Raw genomic sequence first — 27,228 nt, 5'->3', positions numbered from 1 at the left:
ATGGAGTTTCCTGCGGTGGCACTGTCGTTCATCCTGGCCCTGCGAATATCTCCGCTGGCTTCTGGGAGCAAACTGCAGCCCCACATGTGAGTAGGAAGGAGCGAGCTCCGGAGGGGTTTTATCGGGCAGGGAACTGAAAAGCAGGAGCCAAATACAGTGTTTTCAAATCAAGGAAGAAGCGAGGAGCAGGGAGTGAAGGGGAGCAGGGGCTGTTGTGGGTTTCTTTATTTACTACCAGATGTGCAAAAAAGGGAATAGAATATCGAAAACCTTGATAATCTTTGCTTGTAAACTCCCAGGTTTAACTGAAATGCTGCTGTTGTGGGAGTGAAAGAGGTGATTCTTCTCTGAAAGAGGTGATTCTTCTCTGAATAGTTTGCCCTTTCTTCCCAGATGGGCTGTTTTTATGGCACTTCACGGATCTTTCTTATTCCACGGTTCCTCCCCACCCGCTGCTGTTACTCCAGCAGCACGTAGGCTGCTCTTTTTAATTACATTTTACAGTTACAGTTTGGTGTTAATCATTTGGCTGCTTTGGAAAACTTCCTTGCAAATTTGGCCTCCTGCCAGAAGATGGTCTCTCAGAGCCAGGGGATCGCTCTAATTCCCTTTGTCCATGGAGCCGGTGTGGTGTGGGGCACTGACTCCAACCCGCCCTCCCTGAGGGGTTTAGTTCTTCAGTAAAAGGGGTCCTTTAGCAGATAAAAGTTTTCCAAGAAGCTGCTTTTTCTCCCTGCATCAGGGGTTTTGTGCTCCTGCCCTGACAGTTGCTCTCAGGACTCCTTGGACGAGGCCCTGGAGCTGAACCCTGTGCCAACGGGCTGCAGTTGGAGTGGAGCACCCGGAGCAGTCGGATGCCAGCTGTGATCTGAGCTTCACCACGTCAAAATTATTTCGTTTCACTTCCTTTATAGAAAGTATCTTTGTGAAAACTCTGGATCCCTTTGGTGGAATTGGAAGCAGCAGAAGCAGCCCCAAATGCTGTGTGGCTCGTGGCTTATAGAGTCAGGGATAAATGTCTCCCTCTTTAGTCTTAGTTAAAACCACTGACTTCTGCTGGGAGAAAGAGTTAGGATTAGAGAAGAAACAAAGTGCAAGTGGTATTTCCCTTATTTCCTTACTGCATTGTATATATTCCTTTTATTTACTGGAATTAGTCTTAGTTCTGAATGAGTGAGAAACCGCCACTGTGGCTGGCTGACCTGGCACGATTTCTTTTCCCTGCAGTGATTTAACTAATTGAGGAGGCAGATGCTGGGGGCTGCCCAAGACCTTCCTGCCCTGTCAGCAGGAAGTGCAGTTGCCCACGGCAGGAGCCTGTTGGGGGCAGTGGGAGCACTGCTGCGCCCCTGGACACCCCAGACCCCTCTGTGCACCCCCAAACCCTCCCAGCCCCCCTGTACCCCCGTCTCTGTGTCCCAGGCCGAACGTCTGCGCGGAGCAGGAGCTGGCGGTGGTGGGGCAGCAGCAGCCGTGCGTGCAGGCGCTGACCCGCGCCGTCAAGGTGTGGAAGCAGGACTGCGGGGGCCGGCGCTGGTGCACGGGCTACGAGCGCAGGTAGGTGCTCTGCCTTCCACTGGGGTCCCTCCCTGGGGGCTGAAAGGGGCTCCTGCTCCCCAGCAGCAGCGGGGAAGTGAGCTCGGTGGTGTCTGATCCCACCTGGCACATCCACGACACGACACGGAGTTTTTAAGCTGTCAAGGAATTCCTGAAGGAGCCTCGTCCTCGTGGTGGGCCACTTCCCGCCTTCCCACGACGTAGGTACGACACCTGCTTCCTGTGATCCAGCTGTGGTAAGGAAATGACCTGTTCACATCACGTGTGTTATTCCTGTGTCTTTAGATGCTTCAAAGCATCTCGGTGCCTCTTGTCTCACAGGGCTGATGGCAGGAGGGCTCTTGTCTAAAAATAACTGTAGCTGTGGCTGTGGTGCCGGCGATGGGGTGGAGGACAGGGACTGGTGGGGTGGCACTCAGCAGGATTTGCTGCAGGATCACCACCTTCCTTTCACTCCATGAGCTGGACCATGCTCAGGCCCACGTGAGAAGAGCGTAGAGCTCAGTGGAGTTGGGCTGGCACGGGTGAGCACAGAGTTTGAATGTACTCGTGGTATCCCTTGAGTTCCAGCTGTCCAGAGCTGGGAGCCCGAGCAGGAGGGCCTGAGGAAGGAGGGCTCTGAACACATGTGACAGTGCAAATAATGCACTTTTCTTACCTACCCAGCAGCCAAACTACAACGTGCCCAAGCTGCTTCCGTCCTCCACCTGCTTTTCCGGCCTCATTAGGCACCTACGAGCCTTTACAGAATAATGATAGTTGTCATCTCAAAGAAACATCTTGGACTCTAGACAGCTTTTAAGTCTTGACTTTAGGAATTCCTCCTAACCTGTAATTGCCAGTAATTACCCTGGCGATGAGATCCGTGTCCTGGTAACAAAGGCGCAAACAGAGTCTGGTTTTTGGCTGTGTTTTAAGGGAAGGCTTTGAAAGGATGGGTGCCCTGTCTGCTTCTACTTCAAAGGCTGGGAGCCCTTCAGCCCCAGCTGTCCCTTCAGCTCTTTAATGGATGGTTTTGACATCATAAATCAAGAGACTGAAATGAAAAAACTTTCTGTTCTGCTGCATTCTAAATATCAGAACAGCCCAGTGCTAAAACTCTGTTCCTGATGAAAACGCAGAGGAGAAGCCTGTGAGATATTTCACCCCGGGAGCTGTGAGAGCAGAACGTTCCTCAGGTGGCATTTTGTCCCAGATCCCCTCACTCTAAACCTCTGGGAGTTCCCACTGCAGCAAACCTGTTCCAATAGCTGGGAGCTCTCCTGCCAAGCTCCCCTGTGCCGAGCACTCGAGGGCAGTGGCACTCACGGGGACTCTGGGGAGCCTCCGTCTCACCCTCTGGAGCTGCTCCAGTTGGACCTGGCTCTGGAAGCACGGGGCTCAGGAAGTGCATTCACAGCTTCAGGATCTGGCCTGAAATCGGCCTCGGTACCTTTGAGTTCCTGGAGGTGACTGGGAAAACCAGCCCCTGCTCCGTGGAGCATCCTCAGCCTGCTCTGCTCCACCTTCCTGGGGAAGGGATGGGTTTGCTCCCGGTGTGCAGCTTCCCAATGAGTGATGACAGCAGGTAGCTTTGCTCAGAGCTCCATAACCAAACCTGGAGGAGTGATAGTGATACCCCAGAGGGGCTGGAAGGGGATTTTCCAGCAGCAGGACACAGCAGGATTTCCTGGGTTCCATTAGTTCTGGCTCATTCCACATTTTCTGTGCCAGGGGCTCCTTAGAACACAAAAGAAAACAGAAGTGCTGAAGATAAAGTATCTCCTGTGTGGCTCTTTCCCGTCTGCAGCACCCAGATACCCACAGGCACCGAGGCTGTCACAATATTTGCCTTTCCTGAGAACCCTGCACTGGTGGAAGGGTCTGAAGTGTCCAATGGAGCCGCCCGGGCGTGTGGGGGTGACACTGCCCAGGGGCTGCTGGGGCACAAGGAGCCCGGGATCAGCCCTGAGCTGTCCTACCTCCCTGTTTCTACCTTTTCCTCCCCATTTCTGAACCTCCTTGTTATGTTCACACCACCCTGCACCCACCATCTCCTCTTCTCCTTCCACAGCCCCCTGTCCTCCCCAGGCTGGGCTGGACAGAGCTCCTGGTACCAGGAGGATCCTGATGCATTGGAGCCTGGTGCCTGTAAATTGCTTTCTCAGCTTCTTCTGGAACACAACTATTTCCTTCATAATGTGCTAACAGCTCATACAAAAAAAAAATATTGGAATCTGCTCTTATTTTTCTCAGCTGTTCTTCCACGTGCTGATTGGCACAGAGGAGTCCAAAGGTTTCCTTCCTGGGAATTAATGGTTCGCTGTTACTTGGGTTTTTTTTGTAGAGAGACATTCAGATGAAATCAAACAACTCGACTGAGTTAGGATAAATATTTTCAGTGGACATGCACAACACATCTGCTGTGCCAAATATTTGTTGTTGTTTGCCTGACTTGCTTTGGTGGAGCAGTTTCATGTTCTGCCAACTGAGCTTTGCAAAAATCAGCTTCAAAAGTTTTATCTGTGTTTCAATTCTCACAAACACACAACATCAAATTTCCGGGAAAAAACGTGTCGCTTTTATTTATTTACACTTCAGATGAGTCCCTGCTTTACTCCCTCAGCTCCCACCCTGGAGGGAACTACTTGGAGTAGTTAAAGGGATCCTCAGCATCCCCTGCCGAGCTGTGGAGCCTTGCTGTGTACAACACAGCTTTTGGAGGAGCTTGGTGTTGCCATCAGGATTCTGGTGATTTTTTAGCTCACCAGACCCTTGGAGACACCTGCTCCTGCTCACTAAAGCTGAAATACCTGTTGTTCTTAAAATTTACATTTCCTTTGTGAACAAGTGTAAGAGGGGATCTCAGAGCTGTGAAATAGGTTAGAGGAGAAGAAGAGAATCCAAGGTGTTATGGGGACCTGGGCACTCATCTCTCGTGTTCCCAATTAGAGTAAATTAGGAGTATTTTCTTAGCATCAGTGATCGCTGCCAGACCAGGTGGAAAACAATATCAGCACGTTTGGAAACACAATTCCTCGTTGTCTTTGCCTCCACATTTAGAGTAACCAGCTCTGTTTTCACAGTTCCTTGTGCAGCAGGAGCTGACCCTGCTGGGTTTCTCTCTGTTGTGTTCCAGGGTGCTGTACTACACGGGCTACAGGCAGCTGTACCAGCTGAGATCCCACACCACGTACAGGTGCTGCCCGGGGTGGTCCCAGCTGGCCGGGGAGGACGGGTGTCTGCACCGTAAGTGTCGCGCTGCTCACGGCAGAGTCTTTGCTTTTGGCTGAGGGTGCTCGTTTCAACTCCTGGGCCTGCAGTAAAACTGTCTTTAAATGCCTTTAAAGAGAACTGGTGGGGTTTTTTTGTTTTGTCTTTTTTTTTTTTATCCTTTTTTAAAAATTATTAATATTGTTATTACCATTATTTTTATTTCCTTTACCTGAGCATCAGAAGGATTCTGCTCTGGCTTCCCGGGAAGCGCCGTGTCTTGCTTTCTGGTTTTGGAGAATTTCCACGTTGCAGCGTGAAAGGGTTTCAGGGTCCCAGTCGTTTATCCACTTGCCAAATGCTACTAAATGTTTAAAATCAAGCCCAAACTGGTGTTTCAAACTGGCAGAAACTCTGGAAGCTCCTGTGGGAAGGTGTGTGTGTGTTGGGGGCTGGGTCTGTTGTTTTAAGACTGACTGAGTTTGAGCTGCCCCTGTGAGAAGTTTGGGATCTCTGCATCCACCCCATACCTGCTTCCTCCCATATCCAAAGGGCAATCCTGGGGTCAGGACGGTGAGATCCAGCAAGAGATGTTGCAGGATCAGCCTCAGGGGAGAGAGCACACAGCCATGGGGGGGTGGCACTTGTCAGGTCTGGAGTGGAGACCCAGAACTTGAGACTTTGGGATCCTGTGGCTGGATTCCTGCTCTCTTCTAGTGCAGTTCTCTGCCAAACAGGCATGGAAGTGTCTCCATCCCAGCTGTGTGGGAAGCTGTGATATGTATTCAGGTTTGCACATGAGTCAGGCTGGGGATGTGCAAATATTAGTCTATAAGATGATTTTATGCTGTTGTTGCAGGAGACAGAGGCAGTTTTGTCCCCGTGGGTCCCACATTCCCCATTCCCCTCCAGACTTCCCTGCCTGACACGGGAGGCAGCTGCTCTGCTGCTCCCAGACCCTGGGGCCACATCCAGCTGGGGAACCATTTATCTGCAAACTGTGCTTTCGAGATGTGGAGAGCAAAGAAAACCCTTCCCTTGAGTCGAGCAAAGGTTTGTCTGAGCTTATGTGTAGAACCAAATGTCACCCCCCTGCAGAGCCACACAAGCTCCCGGTGCTGTGGGATGAGTTCTCTGCCTTGGTGCCTAATTCTTTCCTGATTTAGACTTTGGAGGTGCTCTCTACCCCCCCTACAGAAGGGCAACTTTAGATGTAAGTGATAGGCTGGAGAACCAGCAAAGCATTTGGGATCTGACCTGCACTGCCATCAGGGGAATGAGAGCCAGCCATGGGCAGCTCCACTGTGAGGGCAGTTGGGATTGGGATTGACCTCCAATACAGGAAAATGTCTCCCACAGCTGGTTGCCTTTTGTTCTGTGCAGAGGCCATCTGTACCTTCCCTGTGCTTTGATGCTTGAACCAAAGGTTTACAAAAAAAGGGAAAAAAAGGTGTGTCAAGCAACCAGTCTTTATTCTTCCTATTCCAAAGCCTGGAGCAAAGGAGAGCAGTGCACTGGGCAGAGGAAGCTCCAGGGGTGCCTTATAACTCCCTGTCAGTGAGCAGATAATAACCTCAGCTGAACTCAGAAAAGCACCTTCTGTAATGATTTTTCCTGCCAAGGAAGTGAGTAATTCCATGCAGGAAGGAAGCAGAGAAAAGGAAATAAAGCTGCTCAGGGCATGCTCTGAGCTCATCCTTCTCATCATTTGGGCTGGGAATGGTTCTCCTGGGCTGGGCTGCAGTAAAGAGGAAAGGGACAGTCAGCCCCAAAGGCAGAGTGGCACCAGCTCAAAAGGTTCTGCAGGAATGGCTGCTGAGCTGCTGGGGGCTTGGAGTGGATCGTGAGCTGTGAGCTCTGTCTCTGTTCAGCCCTGGTCGGATCACTGACTCCACAACCAGGATGTGCTGTAACCTCCTTTCTGGGACAGAAAAATGAGTATCTCGAGTGCTGCAGGCCCTCAGCACAGGCAGGGGCACTTCCAGGGGTTGTTTGAGGCAGAAACTCCAGTGACATTGCTCTGTGAATCATCCTGTAACCCCCTGAGAGCAGCAGGGGGGCTGGGTAGCCTGGTTAGGGGCTGAGAGGGGCAGTGGGGTTTGTGCTTCCTGATCCAGACCCCCGTAAGCAGCAGCTGGAGGAGCATTCCATGGGCAAACCAGGACAGCTCTGCCTGGCCCTGGTGGGGTGGCTGGTGCCCCAAGCTGGGGTTTCTGTCCTGACCCACAGACTGTCCTGGGAAACATGTCTGGGCTCTGTGTAACTAAACCCCTGTCCCAGGGAGCTCCTGGCTCTTGGTTTGCAGGGATGTGATGACTTTTCCTGCTGGTGTCTCTGACCTCGGCACAAGCATGTTCTCCTGGAGCAGGGGAGGGTGTGGGAAGGTCTGTCAGGGGACTGTCAGTAAATATTGGTGAGGTGCTGAGGCAGGGGCACAGGGCCAGGGCGCTCTGTACGACACAGGATTTTCTGGTTTGTTTGCCTGGAGTCAGCCTGCACTTGCTGCTGTGACTCTGCTGAATGCCACAAAGCTATTGTGCCAAAACATGTCAGTGGGATTTGTGGCCCTTCCTATCTGCCTCCAGAGATCACTGGTCGTGTTCCAGGAGTGCTGAGGAGGGGAAGGGCATCACTGCTGACAGTTTAATTAGAGCTGTTGCCACCATGCAGTGGAACCTTTCCAGTGAGGACATCTTATCTTGCCCTTCAGCATCTCCTCACTGCAGGGCTCTCTTTGCTCCAAATGCTGGGCTGGTCACCACCTTTCCTTAAAAATGAAAAAACCCAACCCATGCGAGGGAAAATTTTCAGCACTGCAGGCTCATGTGCAACATGACAGTGTCTGACACTGAGGGGGATGTTAAATAGCTTTGTGAGATGGGAATCCCAGCACCCTCGTGGGTACCAGCTCAGGTGAGTTGTTTGGGCTCTCAGAGCTACCCCAGTGCCTGGAAGAAGGGAGCAAACACTGGGTGTACTCAGCTTAGGTTGGAGGCTGTAGCAAAACCAGGGTGTCTTTCTCTTCCTCACATGCAGGTTTAAGTCTCTAAGCACTTACAGGTCAGGCAGTGGCCAGTGTGGAGCTGTGAGGGCAGTACTGGGGGTGTGTGGGCTCTACTGGGAGCAGATGGCTTGGAAAGAGATGGAAAAATTCACAGAAACAAATCTCACAAAGGCCCCCAGTCTGGCTGAATTCTGTGTTTTGTCCTGTCTCTTCTGCTGGTAGCAGAAGGGTGAGGGCTTGTTGCCTCCCACTGCCCTCTGTCCTGGAGCATTCATCTGTTTGGGAAGGAGAAAGGTCAGAAGTCAAGGCACCCTTTGCATTTTTAGGATGGCATCAGGTTCTTTCCCTGCCTGATTGCTGATAGTTTACCTTTCAGACTAAGCTGCTTGGTTTCAAGTGGCCTCTGAGATGCTACTTAAATTCCACCTGGGTTCAATAAGGCAGGTAAAGCTCTCGGTGATTAGGACGAGGGGCCTGTGTGTCTGGTAATCCCTGTGATCTCCACTTTCAGCTCAAGATGTTGAGAAGAGTCCCCGTGAGTCTGTAACTGCTGATGTGTGTGGAGGAGCTGGAGTTCAGCCCCAGGCAGTGCCTGAGCTCTGGGCCAGCCCCTGCCACCTCCAGAGGGGACCCGGAGAGGCAGGAGGGCTCCCGGGAGAGCTGGGCAGGGGCTGAAGAGGAGACCACTGTGGATTTAGTGGAGGTGACCTGGCCACGGTTGCAGTGTGGTCTGTGAGCTGTGCAGGAGGGGCAGGGCTCTGCCCTGACCACGCACTCCTGCAGGGAACAGGGGCTGCTGCTCGGGCTGGGAGTGCAGCTGGGAATGCTGGGACTGAACTTGTGAACCCCTCGCCCCCATCCAGCCCAGCCTTGGTTCAAGGTCCCCCGTGTGCTCCCCTGGGGAACTCACCAGCCCATCTCTGCCCACGGGGGGTTGTACCTCGGGGAGTCCAGGCACTGCAGGTATGCAGAAATGCTTTTCTCCTTCACTTCTCCTTTTAAATCAGTCTAATGTCTCCGACTTCCCAAGAATCCCGCCTCACTAAATCCTTGCTAGGGACATTCCCTGGCCTTTGAGCAGAAGGCAGTGGTGCTTTCTGTAATTTATCCTTTCTTTCCCGTTTCCCTGAACAGTGTCGTTGCCCTTTTCCCAAATTTCATTGCATTAAACTCTGTAGCTCTGAATCAGGAGCTCATTTGCAGGAGGCCTGGGGGGCACAGAGGGGGAGAGCCACAGCCCCCCCCCGGGCTGGGAAGTAGGTTATTATGATTTCCACTCGGTATGTGCCAGCCTGAAGCACAGAGCAGGGGATTGTCCGGCTCATTCAGGAAATCTGGGGCACTGCCAAGAATAACACCCCTGTCTTCTAACCCCTGATTTGTGTCGCTGAAACTGCTTCTAATATTTTCCATTGTTGTGCTTCGGGTCTCGCTGAGCTGCTGGCGAGTCGTGCACTCTGGATCCAGGCTGGGCTTTGCTGGGACCCCCTCAAAAGTCTCTTTTTTAGGTGATTAAGGTGAAGAATCTGGGGAGAAAAAAAAACAAACCCGCTCTGCAATTTAACCACACAGTTCATTCTGTCTTATGGTGATGAGGCCTGAAGGAAAGGACTGAAAGAGAAGACAAGTCCTTCTGCCGTGACTAGAGCTGGGAAAACCTGGAGGCTGCAGCCCCAGAACACCTCAGCACACAGCTGGAGATGGGAAGTTGTTCCTGCCCCGCCGTGCAGGGAAGTGTTGGCAGTGCAGGTGTCACAGCTCGGCTGAGCAGGACGCTTGGCAGAGAGTTCCCAAGTTCCAGAGCTCTGCCAGCACGGGACTGACACGGGATCACTGCAGTCCCCAGGGAGACGTGGCCATGAAAAGCGTTAGATGAGAAGATAACTGGCTTTGTGAAGCAGTGTTTCATCACCGATTCATTATTTCAGGGAGATGAGTGTTTGGGCTTCAATGCTACCTTTGTGTTATAAATAATCTTCTCTTTTGCAGGGGGGATTTGAAAAATTATCAGGTCCTTAAAAGAGCCAAGGCTGAGGCTCGAGTGGTTCAGCTCCAGTGCATCAGAGGTGCAAAGTTTGGGGAGTTTGGCTCTCGGTGAGAGGGGGACTTGGAACGAGCTGGAGCTGGGTGATCCACAGGGAGCTCCTGTGCCCGTGGCTGTGCCTGACCCCAGGGTGCTCTGACAGCTGGGTTGTGGAGAAGTGATAGAGCAAAGGTCCTTGAAGCGGGTATGTAGCTCTGTCTGGCAAGAAGAGTGTGTTTTGATGGAAAACATGCACATTTGGAGAATGGCACATTCACATCCAAACCTTCACAACATATCCCTAATCACAAAACCTCCTTAAGCACACGACCTCCCCAACCAGCACAGGCTCAGTGAAAGGCATTGTGTGAGCCAGGAGCAGGATTTAGCACAGAGGAGAAATTAGGAAGTCAATTGTGTTCCTGTAGGAAAAAACAGAGCCAATATTTGATGCATGGGGGATTCAATGGTGGGAGGAGAACAGTGGGAACTCAGGACTGTGGTTATTGCATTTCCATGTACAGGAGGTTGGAACTGATTTTTCAGGCGTGACAAGTTGACAGCCACCAGCTTTGGGTTCCTTTTGTGAAGGTAATCCCTGCCCTTTCCCAGCTCGGGTTTCCTGTGGATGCCTTAAAGTTTCGAGTTATCTTTGCCAACTGATAACTTTGCAGATTTATCTCCTGGTGTGCACGAGCCGTCCTGCCAACGTGCCCAAACCCCACAGCCCCTTCCTTGCTCTTGTTTCCATCTGTGATCCCTTTTTCTCTGAGTGCACAATTAGTGTTTTGGAGCCGGCGTGGGGTACTTTGTGCCAAGAATTTTGGAGCCATTTTTGAAGGCCGTGCGGGGTGCCAGTTATAATGACACAAAATGAAATGTGTAATCACAGACCTGCTTTTTCTGTCACTAATTACTTACAGCTTTAGCTGGAATGGGAAGAGAAGCCAGGGGGGCTCCTGACTTGCAAAAGAGGAGGGAGAAGCTGCAGCCAGCACAGCCAGTGTGCCTGTGAGACCCTCGGCCCAGCAAGCCTGGAATTGTTTCCAGGTGGTCCCATATCATGGGGGGGTTTGTAATTTAATCACATCTTTGTACATTTGGTTGGTAATGACCCCATGGCCCCGAGCACCAGCGATCCTGGCACCACTGGTGACTGCAGTGTGTTCCTTCCTGGGATGCATCAGCTGGAATGAATTGGTCCCCATGGCTTCTCTTAGCCCTGGGCTGAGCAGGGAGCTGGGGTGGGAGCTGCTGCACCAGGTACCAGCACTGTGTGTCTTGCCCTGTGTCATCAGGTGACACTCTTTGCTCCATGTTATCCAGTTTGCCACGGCTTTTGTGAGATGTATTCCAACAGTCCCATCACTCTTGGAGTTTGGTACAGCTTGTTCAGTGAAAAGGGAAAGGAGAAGAGCAGGTGTGGGAGAAAGAATGAAAAGAGAAGTTGGCTGGCAGTGCAGCTATGTCCAGATCAGTGAACAGAGAGAAAATTTCATTGTCCGAATCTTTAAATGGATTTAAAAGGAAGATGGGTGCTTGTTCTGCGTCCTTACCCTCCGACAAAGCACCGCACACGTGACAGCATCCCTGCTCACAACGTTCCTCCTTTTGACATCAGCCTTTCCCAGTGGGAAATATAAACCACGGGCTGCGTTTCGTGAGTTATGAGAAACACGAGTTTCCCTGGATAAAACATAACCTTGCTTGTGGATTTATGTAGATGATTTGGAAAGGTGGATTTCAGAAGCCTAATTGAGCATTCTCTGTCTCTGTGTCCATTTTACACTCCGCTGGGTGAGAACAGAGAAACGTGGCTGCTCAGGCTTACTTGCAGTTTAGCTCCATGTCACCCTCCGGGCCGCTCGAAGGTGACGCCGCGTTGGGGTCTCCAGCGCTCCGGGAGAGCCCGGCCGAGAGGTGGGAGCAGCTCCTGGGGGTTTGTTCTGGGAAGATTCCTCCAATTGCAAAATAAGTAACTTGTATTTGTTGCCACAAGATCTGATGTGATTCAGCACGAGTCATTTTCTGGCTGTTTTACCCACGTGTTGGCTGGAAAACCCGTCGTTTCACCGAGAGCCCTTCCGATGTTTTCCTGTGGGTCCTCACTTAGCCACGCTCCAGGAAAAGCCCTGAGACATTCCCTGAGGGACTTCCCTTCCTCCCACATTTGGAGACTTTGTGCATTGAGTATTGCACTGTCGACCAAGAAGCTTCCCGAACAGGTTCAGCAGTGGTTTTACAACTGTTCAGCTGTTCTCTGGGGCTGTGGGCACGTCACCAGTGATGGGTGTTTGTTGGTGCACGTGCCCTTCTGACGGTGGGTGCTGGAATCACCCTCTCCCTCCTCCTTGCAGCTGCCTGTGGTTACAGGGTTTGTCTCAACGGTGGAAGCTGCCGAGAGGGATCCTCACAGCTCTGTCACTGCTCCTCTGGCTTCCAGGGACCTCGCTGCCAGCACGGTAAGCAGCCTTGCAACTTCTTCCTCCGGTTTGGAAGTGGAGAGGATAAAGAACGAGGGATGCCCTGATTTATTTATGTTTTATCTTAGCCATTGTTTTATCTGCAAAATGCCAATAATCTGCTCTTGGCTTTTGTAGTGTTTGGGGAGCTTGGATGTTTGGAAAGGAAATGCTTATCATGACTTGCTGTGAGACGCAGCCCCGTGCTGTACAAAGGCCTTTATTCCTGGCTGCCATCCGCAGCGGGATCTGCTGGAATCGGAGAAGGAAGCTGATTAAAGTTGGGTCAAACAAAGGAACCCTGGGGTCAGGGCCTGTGGAACGAAGCTGGGCCCGGGGCAGTGTGGCAATGAGCTGCCACCTTGGGAAGGAACGTTGTTGTGTCTTTGGCCAGGCTGTGTTTTGGGGCTGCTAAGCTTTATTTAATTAACTTTCGCGTAATATACAAACTCCCTCTTGAATGTTACTGAGTTTCCTATGTTTGGTAAATCACAGATGTTCTGTTTTGGGAACATGATGTTCTATAGCAAACAACCCCCAAGAGCTGGGAGGTTCCCTGTGCTGTGTAAATGGTTGGAGAACACAAGCCTCAGGCTGCAGGGAGACACGGTTGTCCCCCCTCCTCCCTCTGAGTCTGCAGGGCACAGAGCAGTAGTGATTGCTCACATCATCTTTGGGTGATGCTGATTTATAGCAGAAAATTAAATAGTAAGACTTTTTTCTTTACCATCCATCTTTACCCTCTGTTCCTCCCAAGACCTGCGGTTCCATCCTCCTTTGGAACCAGAGGTAGGTGTGGGAAGGTAGGGGAGCTGACTTGGAGCAGTCCTGGGAGCTGCTCTTTTCCCACCAATGAGGGCTGGAGAGAAGCATTTTATCAAAGCCTGAATCCCCTCAATCCCAAAGTAACCAGAACCAAGGGCAGAAAGGTGAGGATACAGGAAGATCCCAGCCACAAACTCGTCCTTCCCTTCATCTTCATTTCTTATTGACTCCTGTCAATGATTCTACTTGGTAAATACTTTTTTTCTGACAAATGTCTGGATTCTCATAATCTCTTGCACTTTTGAAAGCACTCTGTGACTTTGGTGCTCATTAGCCAACATTTGTGCTGGATTTTTGTGACAGGATGGGAGGCTGGAGGCTGCTTTGGGGGAGGACACCTCATCAGTGGTTCATTCTTTCCTCATCTGTCACCTATCAAAGGAACTATGCTGGTATTTGAGATTATGGAACCTCCTTGAGAAATAGCTCCCCAGGATGGAGTTGTGGAGCACTGGAGTGACTCTGGATGTGAGCAGGTTGAGGCTGTTTGGTGAAAAGAACATGAAAATACCTGTGTGAGCAAAGCTGCTCCACAGCCATGTTCCGTGGTGTCGTTTGTCTTCAAGAAACCTGAGTCTGATCCGAATGGTATCGCTTTTTCTTTTGTGGAAAGAAACACAAATGTGTTTGTCTTAGGGGCAGGACGCTCCCTGTCCTGGCCAGGCTCCTATCAGACCTTTCAGCATGGGATGTTTTTGCTGGCCAGCCCCGAGCAGCAGCAGCCCCGTGTTTACCCTGGCTGGGCAGCCGGCGGTTCCCCATCACTGGGGTGTGATGCTGTCCTTCCTGGCCTCCTGAGCTGCTGACAGGGATAACAGTCGTGCACCCTCTGTGTTAAATCACCTCATTGTGAAGGCAGAGCCCTGGATGGGGCTGCACAAGCTCCTGCAGGAAGGTCTGTGGCCCATCGCGTGTACCTGTCCAGGTTTCATCGCCTGTTCTGTTCCCTCCTGTGTCTTGGTGGCTTTTTGATCCTGTCAGGTGCTGTCAGGAGAGACTGATCTCTCTCCTCCCCTCTCCTTGCCCACCTGCCATAGGTGGGCTTTGCTTTGCAGCAAAGTGGAGCAGAGTTTGAGCTGGGCAATGTTACTGTGACCACAGGGACTGTTCCTGAGCCGAGGAAGCAGCGGGGTTGTCCCGAACTCCTTTGTTATCTTCTACCCCTGGTAGATCAAAGGGTTGTAAATGGAGTTTGGGCTGAGGCTCCTTTTAGGAGCTCCTTTCTGGGAGCTTGGACGTAAATGACCTCTCTGTGCAGGCTTGTTGCTGGGAGGGAGGGGGTGCTGGGGAACCTGGGCTCTGCTCCAAGCCTGCCTGGCCTTCCCGGGGATCCTGGGACCACCCAGCGCTCCGGGGTTTGGTGTTGGTGGACTCGCTGGCCCCGGGTGAGCACAGCAGAGCGAGGTCTGTGTGTGGGAGGTGGCAGTGACCGCCCGGCCGGGGGACAGGGGGTGTGAAGGTGGTTGTTGTTTGCATCTCGTGCTGCAAATCAGCTGCTCGGCTTCACCGTTCGCTCACTGGAAGCTTCCCAGCAGAGTGGATGTTTCAGCAACACTCAGGCTCTGGGGGTTCTGATGTGGGAACTGCGCCATGCCGGTGGGGGGGGCAGGACCCTTCCTAATTAGCCCGTCTGTGTTTTGAAGCATCGGCCAGCCCAGATCTCTCTAGCTTGGCACAAAGGAGAGGTCAGCAGGCAGGGCTGTGATTAGTGTCTGTGCCTCGGGGCCAGCTGAGATGGCTTTGTCACCCGCCGCTTCAGGAGACCGTTATTGTCTCTTTTACAGCACTGCCCTCATTTACACAGCCTTTGACGTGCCCTCGGCGTTGTTTGACTGACTAATGACCCGATTTCTCCCGAGAACCTCCCCGAGAACCTCCCCGAGCTGTTCAGCTGGAAGCCTCTGGGTGTGTTAGGGCTGGGAGAGAGGGGTTTGCTGGAGGCAATTGTCCTGGAGAAACGTGGGACTTCGTGTAACACTCAAAGGCGTTGGAAGTCAAAATGGGAAGGGTTTAGACTCTGGAAGCAAATGAAAGCACCTGTAGCCTTTTCTTGGGTCCAGAAGCCAGGTGTTCTTTCTGAGATGGAGACACACGTGTGACAGCCCTTGTGTGGGCTTGGGTGACTTGCCCAGTCCAAGGGGACCCCAGTGCTGACTTCAGAATGATGGTAGCGAGGTACTGTGTCCGATGTTTCCTGAGTTTGCAGTTCATGAGGCCAATTTAAAATCCATTTGTGGAATTAAATCACCGCAATTGTTCTTCAGCTGTCAGTTCATTGGAGAGAATCCACCATCCATAATACCAGGGCTAAATTAAGCAGAGCACTTCTCCAACAGCCAAGAAGTCTGAATACTTTTATTTATAAGCAGCCTCCTGATTCACAAGGTTAGCCTTCTGCTGGGAGGGGAGAGGAGCCCGAGGCCAGAGGAGATTCCTGCTGGGATTTTCTTGCGTTTTGGCTCAGGAAGGCAGTGGAACAAGGGCGGTTTGTGCAGAGCTGGGCCGTGTCCTGTGCTATCGGCCTGTCCATCAGCCAAGGGCTCGGTATTTAATAGCTGGCAAACAGGTAGCGCCGAACTCTTTGAAAAGGCCCGCGAGAGGAAACCAGCCAAGGCGATGGAGGGGCTTATTCAGTTAAAAAAACACCTTTTGTGAAGAGAGCGTGGAAGAAAAGAGAAAATGTGCTGGGGCTGGGGGAACAGCTGGGGCTGTGGCTGCAAAAGAAGTTTCCTGGGGCTCGTGTCTGGGGGGAACTCAGGGTCCAGTGTCCCTCACTGAGACGTTCATCAAACACGGCACCGTCTCCAGTCTCCCACCTGGATGTAACTGCAGGGCAATTACTCCACAAGTAACTTCACAGTTCACGTGATTTGTTTTCTGAAGGTGAACTGGAGTCCAGCACACAGCCTTTTGGATGTGCACCCTCACGTATAAAGTTGTCCAGCTCCGTGGGTGAGTGATGGAGCTTGTGCAGAGGCAGAGACGCTGCCGACCATTTGTTTAAAGGAACACGATAAGGGGTGAAACAGACTCAAAGCTGAAGGGCTTCAGTGGATTTGAAATACGGCTGGCTTTGTTCTTTTCCAGCTTTCCTTGGGTTGAACTCAAGAATCAAGGATTTCGTGATCATTTAAAAGAGATTATTATATTGGGTGAAAGAAAATATATGGCTCAAGTCCTTTGGATGAGTTGTAGCCCTCTGCTTAGGTTTTGGCAAGTAAGGGAAAGAGGAATCTTCTCACTGACATTGCACTGGTTTGAAACATCCACGTGGATCTTTGCTGTTCATCACACTAAGATGTGTTGAGGGTAAAGAAAACCTGGAAGGAAATGGCTTGTTGTGCCACCTGGAGAAGAGAAAATCCCCACTTTGTTTTGGAGGATTGGTACCTCGGGCCAAGTCATGTGAGGTGCTGGATGGCCTCTTCAAAGCGCTGCATTCCCTTCGGTGAGGACTGACCCCCCTCGGCACCTCCCGCGTCGCCTCCTCCGTCCCGGCAGTGCCGGTCCCATGGCCGGGTGTCAGTGCCGGTCCCATGGCCGGGTGTCAGCCCCGGCTCTAATCTCCCGGGAGGATTTCCGTGCAGGTTTGCAGCCAGCTGTGACCAATTAGCAGGGCTTGTGGCTGGAAAACCCCCCCGACTCGCAGAGCTGAGCGCGGGGTCCCGGGGCTTTGCGGCTTTGGGGGCGGTGAAACCTGCCCGGGGTGTTTTCTTCCCGAAAACCATCTGGTGAAAGCCAGGCTGTGAGCACGGAGGTGAGTCCAGGGACAGTTAGAGAGGAGAAGGGATTGTTTTCCAAGCAATGCAAAGCACTCCAGCCTAACAATGCACCACTGGGGATCCCGTCCTGTAATTGGTAATAAGAAGGATTTGATACACGAATGCCAAGTAAACTCAATTAATGCTGAATTCTTGGATTGTTTCAGGAGAGGGTGAGCCCATCCCCTGGTCAGGTAGCCAAGGGACATCCCAGCCTCACAATTCCTCACCAATTGCAGGTTTCTTGAAATGAGAGAGAACATGATCATGGGTGAAAGAGGCTTAACTCTTAAGGACTTCAGTGGATTCCCATAAGAGAAATGACACGGGGCAACTTAACTCCCTGACTGTGATCGAATCCTCAAACCCTTTGGGCTGGAAAAGACCACTAAGATCATAAAGTCCAAACATTCACTGAATCTTCTGTTGTTTTCTGAGGATCTGCTGAAAATCAGTGGTGTGGGAGCCACCCTGGCCATGGGCACAAGGGACAGATTCCAACCCAAAGAGGTGGTTTGGTGAGTGAGAGAGGAGTGAGGACCAAAGCAGGAACAATAAGATTGCTGCAAAGCTGCCTGGGATTTCTAGAATTAATTTATGCTTAAACACACAGCCTGGTCTGTAATAAATCATTGGTATGTTTTGCTTTCCGTTTCTGGGTTTGGAAAGGTTGGAGAAAACATTTTTTTAGTTCGTTAAGTGCTGCCTTCTCCAAGGCATCATTTCCAAGCTGTGTTCTCTAGCAGGTGATAACATCTTTCAAGCAGCCTTTGAAATGCCTTTTCTTCACCTCAGCAACAGGTTTTCCTTTGATTTTTGTCTTGTTTGTTGTGTTTGAGTCTGTTTCCTCTCCTGGGCCCAGCACTCCAGTGTAATTGGTGTAATAATCCAGGAAAGAAACATTTGTTGAGATTCCAGTCATTACAAATATCTTTTTTTTTTTTTCTGGGAAGATGCTCAGAGGATTCCCTCTCCAGAGGTTTAATCAATGAGAGGTATGTGAGAAAGGGAGGACACTTTCCATACATCCTTGATCCAAGTTCCAGCGCTTGTGCATTCCTGTTGTGCAGTGGAGTTTTTCCCTTGGGCTGGAGTTTGATGTTCTGGGCAGCCTCCAGCCAAACTGGGTTGTTTGATAGTGGAGAAGGAGGAAAATCTCCCTCTGACGACCCCCACAAAGAAATCCAGGGTGGCACCAGCCAGCAAAGGAGTTTGCTATGGTCGCTTTTTACTGCTCAGTGTGTTACAAAATCCAAATGAAAAATGTTATCTTGGAAAGTGGGAATCCTCCTGCGTCAGTGGCTCTAGGATCAAAACACCAGCTTAGGGAGTTTGTGCTTCTGCAGCCCCTTTATCATAGAATTACAGAATATCCTGAGCTGGAAGGGACCCACCAGGACCATGAAAGCTGAGCTGTGCTGGGGCTGGAGCCGTGTTGTCATGGCTCTGGGGCTGGTTTCCACCTGCACGTGGCAAATGTTCCTCAGCAGAGGCACCTCCGGGCCCTTGTTGTTCTGGGGTGACATTCCACAGTCCCCTCGTGGTTTGGTTGGTTTCCTCCCAGACAGGCTTTAATTTTATGGAACTTCACTTTCCCGTGGTCCAGCCTGCAGACACACGTGCTGCCTGTAGCTGTGCAGGCAGTTTTCCTTTGCCTGCTCCAATGTTCGTGGGGCCTCTGGAACCCCTCGCTGTTCCCGCTGGCCACGGGGGCACCTGTTGGACCCTCAGTCTCCATAAACCAGCCAAAAAAAAGGGGGTTGGAGGCCAACAGGTGTTTCTAGTTTGCTGTATGTGAACGTACATTAACTGCCTGTCTTCCCACCTCTCCAAGCAAATAAACCCAGGGCTGGGTCTGGAAATGCTCCCCTCCTCCTGGAGCAGCACAGGGTGCCAGGAGGCCGAGGGAGCTCCTTCTCCAGGGCAGGCGTCTCTCAGGCTGGCGGGCGAGGTGCCGGGGCTGCTGGCCCTGAGCTGCTCTCTGAAGTCATGGTTTGTGCCTTCCTTTCCATTTACCCTGGAACACAAGGCTGGAAAGCCTGGCATGCTGCAGCTGCTTGGGCACTGTCAGCACTGCTGGGTTTGGTCTCGTGCAGGGCATTGGCTGCTCCAGCCCCATCGGTGGGTTTGTAGTGGAAGCAGGTTCTGATATTTTTCACCCTACTGAATGCATTTGCCTTTCTGAGGTATCTTCAGTTGTGGCTTTTCCAAGTGGTCTTGTAGGTGGCAGAGCCACAGCCTTGGTTTGAGGTGGGACCCTCCTGCAGATGGGCTCTGCTGACACACAGGGAGGAACAGCCCATGCTGGCCCACTGAGATAGGGATTATTTTCCTTTAGAGATTTGTGTACCTTGTCTAAAGACTGGCTAGACCATTCCCAGAGGTCCAAACCAGCTCTTCTGGCCAGGAGCTGTTTGGAATCATGGATAATGGGAGTCAGTTCTGTGATTCATGGTCCTCATCTGAGTGTCAGAGATCAAAGGGCCAAAGTAACTGAGCCCCGTGTAGGAAAGGCCGTGGCCAGCGGGGTGCTGGGATCCCTTCCCTGGGATAAAGGGGGCAGGAGGGGCTGAAGTGTTACAGGGAACCCGAGGGATGTTGTGCCTTTCCTTGGCACACCATTGTGTGCTGTGAGGTGTGCTGGGTTTCAGCCCTGCAGATGTGGAGGTGATGGATGCCAGATGTGTGTCATGAGGAGACACCTCTCCTTACCAGCTGCAAATTGTCCATCTCTTCCTCAGCTGTGTGTTTTTGTCAGGAGAAGCTGGAATTCCCACCATTTCCTGCTATCTCAGATGTTGTCAGGCTGCTCTTCGTGGGCTTGTGCAGCCCAAACCAGTCACAAGTGGCAAAGACAAATAATGTACGTGGATTTGCATTTTTTCAGGAGCTCATTTGGGATTTGCCTTGATAAACTTGCCCAGAAAATGATATTCTGCATTTAACTTGCAAAATGAGTCCTCGGAAAACTCCAAGGATTTAAGTGAAAGAATGCCAGAGATGGTTTTGTACTTATGTGAGAAGGAGACATGGATTTTCACTTTGTGGTCTCTGGTGTAAAAGGATATGCTTCTTAAAAATGCATGTTTTTAAACTGAAGAAATGGTTAAAAAGCAGGAATAAGGAATGATCATGGCGTAGTTAGGGATAAATTAATTAGGAAAATGTTCACACGTTACCCAGGCTTCCCATCAGCAGGAGTCTGAGGTTTCTGTGACGTTCCATGTGTTTGATGCGTTGCTGTAGGACAGTTGAGTCCTGTGAATACACCATTTTCCAGGTCTTTGGAAGTCCGTTCCTTCCTGCCTGTGTTTCCCAGACGGAACACTTCAGCAAACTCCCTTCTTGAAATGGTTGGCAAGGTCATTTTTTCTATCAAACCTAGGAAAAAAGTTCATTTTAAGGAAAACAAGGGCCCTGATTCCCTTTCCTGAGCACTTTCTGTGGCTGTTCCCGCCGTGCTCCGTGCTGGCCTCGCACAGAGGGCAAGTGCTCCTGCAGCAGAGGTGCAGGAGATAAGGGGGGAAAGGACCTGGATCCCTTCTAAGGTGGGTGTTGGGGGTACCTGCAGCCCCATTTTCTGCTGCACTGACACGTTCTGGGGGTGGAAATGCAGCCCCTCTGCTGAGCAGCACACTGCTTTTGACCTTTCCTGATGCACAGCAGAGGGTGGTGGTGTTTGAAACGTGCAGGAGAAACAGATGTAGAAAAAGAGTTTTGGGAAGCAGCAGACCAGGTAATTTTTTCTGCTTTAAAATGATTTAGGCGTTATCCCCCTCCATGTGGGCTGGGAATCTGCCCTGGATTGCACAGCACAGAACTGACTCCTGGCAAAAAAATATGTTATTTCCGCCTTCTTTTTCCCCAGTTGCTCGGGATCTCACCTCATTAATAGTGTAGATTTTGGAATGTCAAATATTTGGCATATCTGGGTATTGGAGCTGTACAATGGACCCCTGGGGCTGCAGACACTGAACCCCATCTTTCTGCAGGGAGGTGCTTGGTTTGCCCCTGGTTCTGCTGGGATTGGCCCTGCCCAGCAAACCTCTCCCACCTCAAACAACTGCTCCTTCGAGGAGGTGAATTTCCAGTTTAAAACGTTAAATTTATGCTTTAAAAAAACAAACAAACTTGTGAATTTCCCCAGAAGCGAGTAGCCCTGACCCTTTCATTAGAGACAAAGGGAGTGTGTATAAATGTCTTTTGTGGCTTGGCAGTAAACTTGCTGAGGACAACATAAAACGTGCTCATTAAATGCTCTTTACCCAGCATTGCTTTTTGTTTCCAGCAGCACTGTGATGTTTCATCCTGCCATTAATTACCTAATACCAATTATGGCATAAACAAACCATTTGCTACTGTAACTTTTTCCATTTATTTTCCAAGGTTCTTATTCTTGACACCCATTGTGCACCTGGGAACACGAGGGGCATTTGTAGGGAAGTACAGATAATGAGATCAGTGATCAGTGGTTTTACACAGACCTTCCTGTGCTGTAAATGTGACCGTGGCTCTTGAGAACCTTCCGAAATGCTCCCCCGCCTTGGGTGCTTTGTTGTATTGAGCTTAATTATATGGAGACAAAGAGACTTGGAGAAGACTCTTTTTTCCCAGGGACGTGCCAGTTTTCCAGCGTAAGACACGAAGTGCCCGTTGTGTGCTGGCAGCCGAGCGAGCGGCCTCGAGAGAGAGGTGGGCACTGCCTCGGTGTCACACACACCCCGAGCGCTGCCAAGTGCCTGGAAAGCCTGGGCACAGGCAGAGGGGCAGAGCTGACCCTTCTGCACGAGATCATCATCATCATCTTTATGGCCTTTCAGCGCCTGACTCTGTTCCAGCCAAAATCCGGGAGCTGGCTGGAAGGAGCAGCTGCCAGTCAATGCTTCAGCACTTTGAAAGATGCTGGTTTAGGATTCCTTTGGAACAGAGCGTGGCTCCTGGAGCTTCCTATTCAGATGAGTAAGTTTGAGCCTGGTAGGTGAAATATCTGGATGTCAAACTGACTCTTCCCATGCCTGTACCTCTCATTTGTTCCTCTGGTAGCAGAGCCTTCTCCTCCCTCAGTGCTGCTCCTGGACATGCAGTGCCAAGCCTGGGCTCCCCAGCGAGGTCCAGACACGAGCAAGGTGCCCGTAGCAGCCAGGAAAGGCACTGACAGACTCCATGTATGGGGCATCACAGCCAGGAGGGCTCGTGGGGTAGGTGTGTCTTTGGATATTTAGCTGGAGAAATGGGAATGGCAGGTTCCGTGCCTCGGCTGTGGGAAGCAGGCTGGGATGTCTCTGGAGCCCAGACCTCCTGCTGCCCAGAGCATGTGTGTCTGGTGCTCAAAGCTGTCCCCTCCCGTCCCTGGCTGAACCCTTTGCAGCTTAGCCTGCTTCTTTTGAACCCTCCAACCAGATTTTGCTGATTTTTGTCCTTAGTTCTGTGTGAATCTCATCACCAGCTGCCCCGTGAGCACAGAGCTCTGCCCTGACAGGGGCTGTGCTGTGAGAAGCAATTAATAATGGGACAAACCCACCTCTGCCACACCTCCCTGTGCTCAGCCTCGGCCAAGCCTCCCTGAGCTCACGGAGCTGAGGTCACCTCAAAGACTTGGAAACTTTGAAGGAAGTCTCTTTCCCTTCTCCATAAGAGGAATACAGGTTCTTTCCCAGGAGAGTCATCTTCCCGTCTGCCCATTAAATACAGTTTTGGCCATACAGTGGGGAAAAAAAATCATCAAAGCCCAGGCAGTGCACTGATCTCCCGAAGGGAAGCCTTGGAGAGCCTTGGAGAGGCTGCCAAGCGCAGTATACTTTTATATTGCATCCATTATACAATGTGTCAAAGAGGAATTCTCTGCACTGTGCAGAGGTATTTATAGTCCGTAGGTTTTATGGCAGGAGCTGAGTGGCTCAGGTTACCTTTGCTGAGCAGAGTCAGGCTCCTGCCTCTGACTCCAGCAGGAGCAGCTCTGGGAGCCTGGGGGTGACCTGAGTAAAGAAACAGCTCATCTGGATGGTGTCACCTGTCCCACCTCTCTGGCTCCTGAGGACCCTCGGGAAGAACAAGTGGAAAATTGCCCAGACTGAACAAATTGGGTGTGGCAGTCAGGAGTGAGGACCTCGGGAGAAACCAGTGACAGAGTGTAGGAGTGGGCACAAGGAGGAGGATGTGAGCCTCTGGCTGAGATTCACTAAGTGGCAAGGAGCCGAGAAAACAGGGAACTGTGCATCATTGATAGGAATAAGTGTGTGTTCTGAGTGGAGTAAGGACATTCGATGGAAATCTTTGTCTTGCCCCTCAACAGAAGCTGTGTGGAGGACGCCTGGCACAGATTATATGTATGGAAATATCCTCACATCCACATGGCTGGTCTGTCTTTCAGATGTTCCCCCAGAACATTTCCACAGCCTAAAGCAGCACCTCACGCTGACCTGGCAGGTTCTTGCACATATTCCAGTGGGACAGATGCAGATGAAGAGGTCACAGATGGTATTTTGAGTCTCTGTTGGATCAGGGAGACTTCTGGGAAGCCCCAGTTGTGGTTTCACTGGCAGGATGGTTCCCTTGTCTTGGAGGAGGCTGTGCAGCTGGGAAAGCAATGAGCAGAAATGTGTTTACCCAGTCTGAACCACTGAAATATTTGAGCCTAATTTTCCTCTTCTTTAAAAAATACCTGAAGAGTAGATAAAACCCTTCAGAACTTTTCATGCCTTAGCCTTCATGTCAAGGAGCTGAGTTAAAAACAACCTGCAAAGTTTGTGGTCACCGTAGGTCAACTCGCTTGCGCAACTTTTAAATTGACAAAGATTTAGAGCCCCAACTATGGTATTGATTAAATGTTATTTGGCCATCTGACATATTTATATTTGTGAGAAGTTTAATGGGAGCCAGAACTGATAGTGCAATCGCTGTGGGAAGGCTGGCTCGCTCTGGAGAGGGGGTTTCAGATTGCACATGCACGGTTGGTATGTGTGGGAATGATGCCACCCTGATAATGGGAGCCTGTGGTCCCCACTCCACCTCTGCTGGGGCTCCCCAAGATCCAGACAGGGCACGTGTGTGTGTGTGTGTGTGTGTGTGTGTGTGTGATCTTTCCACATGTGCTGTTGTGTTTCCTACATCATCGTGTCCTAACAAGCATCACAGAAGTGCCTTGTGCACTCAGGTCCTTAGGAAGGACCAGACACATCAGCAGTGTTTGAAAAACTACCCAAAGCTGAGATGATGTCAGTTTGGATGGGAAATTTTGGAAGAAATAACAGGGGAACAGAAAAGCCTCTGAGAAGCAATACCTGTGGCAGAGTCAGTGACACCTGAGCACTGCAGAGCTGGGACAGGTACCCTGCTCCCTGCAGCCCCCACAGATCCCAGCAGGCACAGGCTCTTTTTATTTCCAGAGAAAGAGGTTTCCTGGAGGTGCTGTCTGTCATGGCTGTTTTATTATGTCTCTGTTATTACAGGTCAGGAGGAGCCAGGCTGAGGTTGTCTCAGCATTTGATATAATCCAGGGAAAGACGTCGAGTTTATAGAGTATTAGATGAGTAAAGAGGAGAATATGGGCAGGAATTCTGGAAATATGGGAAAATCTAAAATATATCCTTACAATTTCTCTTTTTCACAACTTATTTGTTATACCTTTATATCTTAAACTTGTCTCTTCCACCACTGCTGGCAGGTCTCCTGGATGTGCCATGGGAGACAGGGGGGCTGAAACACTCCAGTGCCAAATCCCAGAGTGTGCTGAGCTGGAGAAAGGGGAAACGACACAAAAAGGAAAAAGAAAAACAACAAAGAAACAAAACCCCCATCAAGCCTGGATTTTGTGTGTAATCCCTGTGTGCTGGCAAACTTCAGATGAGCTGAGTGAGGGAGCAGCAGAGCCCCAACACTGGGGGGATTGTGCAGCCCAGCTCCAGCTCATCCCCTTGGCACGTTTTCAGAGGAACAACTGACAGGCTCTTCTTTCATCCCAAAGTCAGCCAGGCAGAAGTCCCTGCAGGACCCTCACTGTCCTGCCATTCCTACACTTAACTCCTTGCATTTTAGTGCAGGATGAGGGGGGTTCTCTTATTTCCTTTGGGTTACCAGGAGGGCTCGTTCCCGGGGGAATGTTGGTGAGCTTGGGAAGGGGTTGCTGTAACTGCTGCACAACAGAGCAGCTCCAACCCCCAGGGCATCGCAGCCCTTTCCCCAGCACAGCTCATGTCAGGGAGAGCTGCTCCAGCAGCCTTGTTTTTAGGGAATAATTACCCGCAGCTCCTCTCTGGGAGTGTGCAGCAGCTGGAGTCTGTGAGGTGTCCTCTCGGCCAGAGGGAGGGGATAGAGCATCTCTGCTCTGCTCTGCTCTGCCTGGGATCCATCCCTGGCACTGCACTGCCTGTCTCCCATTGAAGAGCTGCAGGGTTATCCCCTGGGAATTAGAGAAATATTATCTTACTCCAGTTTTAACCACTTTTAGCCTGTATAAACTTTAGCAGTTTTTTTCTTTTTTCTTTTTTTTTTTTTTTTTTTTTAGTTCAAACAAAATGCAGAAACTTTTTTTTTTTTTGTCTTCTGAAAGGTAACCTCCCTAAAGAAAGAGAAAAAAGTCAAGAAAAAAATTACTTTTTAAAAGATTATTTAGGGGTTTTTGGAAAAAAATTTACAGATAAGAGCTCTATATATGTGTATATATGCAATACTGCAGATTTAAGTGTGGATTCTATTGGAAAAACAGATTTCACAGGTTTTATTTGTTTCAGAACAACTCTTTTTCAAGAAATTAATCTGGAATTTGGAGGGGCAGCCTCCAGCCTTTGCTGGCTCTGGCTGTGATCTCTGGGGCCCTGATCTTGTTGGGACAATAGTCCTGGTTTTGAGCACTCAGTCTTGGACACCCAGCTCATGTTCCTGAAGCCAGGAGTGGACTTGGATCTTGCAGCTGGAGAAGGTGCTGGCACTGTTTGCAAAGGGAAGAGTCCCAGCAGCAAGGCAGCTTTCCCTGAACCGTGGGAAGGAATCCAACCTGCTTGCTCTGTCCAAGGTGAGGCCATGCTGGGGTGGGGATGTTGTTGGTACATTGGCACCAAAGTTTGGACCCTGGTCCTCTTGCCCAGGGAGCGTGCAGGGGGCTGAGATGCTTTGTGTGCTCTGGAGAGCTCTTCACTTTGGGGGTCACCACAGACATTCCTGTTCTATGGAGGGTGTGTGCTCTGGAGCTGGGAGGTGACTGTCACCTCACCTCGTGTTTTCTGGGAAGGCTGGGAAGGGGCAGCCGTTGTTCAAGGGAAAGCCAGATGCTGTGAACCCGGGGCCCCTTGGCATTTATGCTTCCTTCAAGCCTTTTTACAGGAATTGTAAAGTCACTGGACAATAGGCCGTGAATATTAATGGTCTCTTAGCCTGAAGGCAGAGGGAAAAGTGAGTTTTTGTTATCGGGTTAAAAGTGGATGGTTGCTTTCATGTGGGAGTGTGTAACCTCCATAAATAAAACACCAGATGTGCTCGAATTCTGTTTTCCTTAAAACGACTTGGGAATTCCCATAAAGAACAGGAATACCTATGGTTCCCAGGATTTTATTTCAAGCCTTTCCCAGCAGGGGACACCAGGGTGAGTCTGTGAATGCTGGAGCATAGCAGCCAAATTGGTGCAGGATGGGTACCACCACTGTGCAGTTCAGCCTTGGTTCAGAGGCTCTGAACCCTTCAGATTAAGCCAGGCTTACCTGTAATTTCTCCAAAGAGAGATTTCTGTCAGTCCGTCCTGTCTGGGCACAAGAACAGGACGCTGATGCAGGTGTTCATCCAGAAGGATGATGATGCACAGGCCAGAGGAGTCAGTCCCGGCCCTTCCTGATCTGGGGAGGGATTTGGACTCAGCAGGGGACTGAGAATATATTTGAAACAAATCTTGCACAGATGCGAGGCTCAGGGAGCAGTTTGGGATCCTTCCAAGGAAGAATTTTTGGTTTTGAATGAGCACAGGTTATCTGGAAAAATGTCTTATATGGGTGAAAGTTCAGGACAATATTCTCTTTCCTGTTCCTAACTCTTCCTTAAAAATAAAAAGCAAATGCAGGTATTTCACAAACAGATTAATTGAAACCAAGTTTTAAAGAAAATCACGAAGGAGTGACCCGGACACAGCAGGTGCATCCCAGTAACCTGTGCCATGGTCAGTAACCTGGTGTCCGGGCACGGCGGGTAGACCTGTTGTCCGAGCCCGGGGGGGTAGACCTGTTGTCTGGGTCAGGCGGGTAGACCTGGTGTCCGGGCCTAGCGGGTAGACTTGTTGTCCGAGGCCGGCGGGTAGACCTGGTGTCCGAGCCCGGCAGGTAGACCTGTTGTTCGATCACAGCGGGTAGACCTGGTGTCCGAGCCCGGCAGGTAGACCTGTTGTTCGATCACAGCGGGTAGACCTGGTGTCCGAGCCCGGCA

At 50.8% G+C, this 27,228-nt stretch overlaps 1 protein-coding gene across 1 annotated transcript in view; it reads left to right on the top strand.

The window, feature by feature from the left end:
• The window catches only part of MEGF6 (multiple EGF like domains 6), a 71,243-nt gene continuing 44,015 nt past the window's right edge, over nt 1-27,228 (top strand). The window contains exons 1-3 of the mRNA XM_017831150.1: nt 1-86; nt 1,423-1,557; nt 4,676-4,785. Coding sequence (XP_017686639.1) covers nt 1-86; nt 1,423-1,557; nt 4,676-4,785 — 331 coding nt within the window. The remainder of the gene's footprint in view (nt 87-1,422; nt 1,558-4,675; nt 4,786-27,228) is intronic.

This window comes from Lepidothrix coronata, unplaced genomic scaffold (genome assembly GCF_001604755.1).
Source record: "Lepidothrix coronata isolate B3197 unplaced genomic scaffold, Lepidothrix_coronata-1.0 Scaffold188, whole genome shotgun sequence".
In the NCBI taxonomy this organism is placed as follows: domain Eukaryota; kingdom Metazoa; phylum Chordata; class Aves; order Passeriformes; family Pipridae; genus Lepidothrix; species Lepidothrix coronata.
This window is presented reverse-complemented; position numbering and strand designations above follow the sequence as displayed.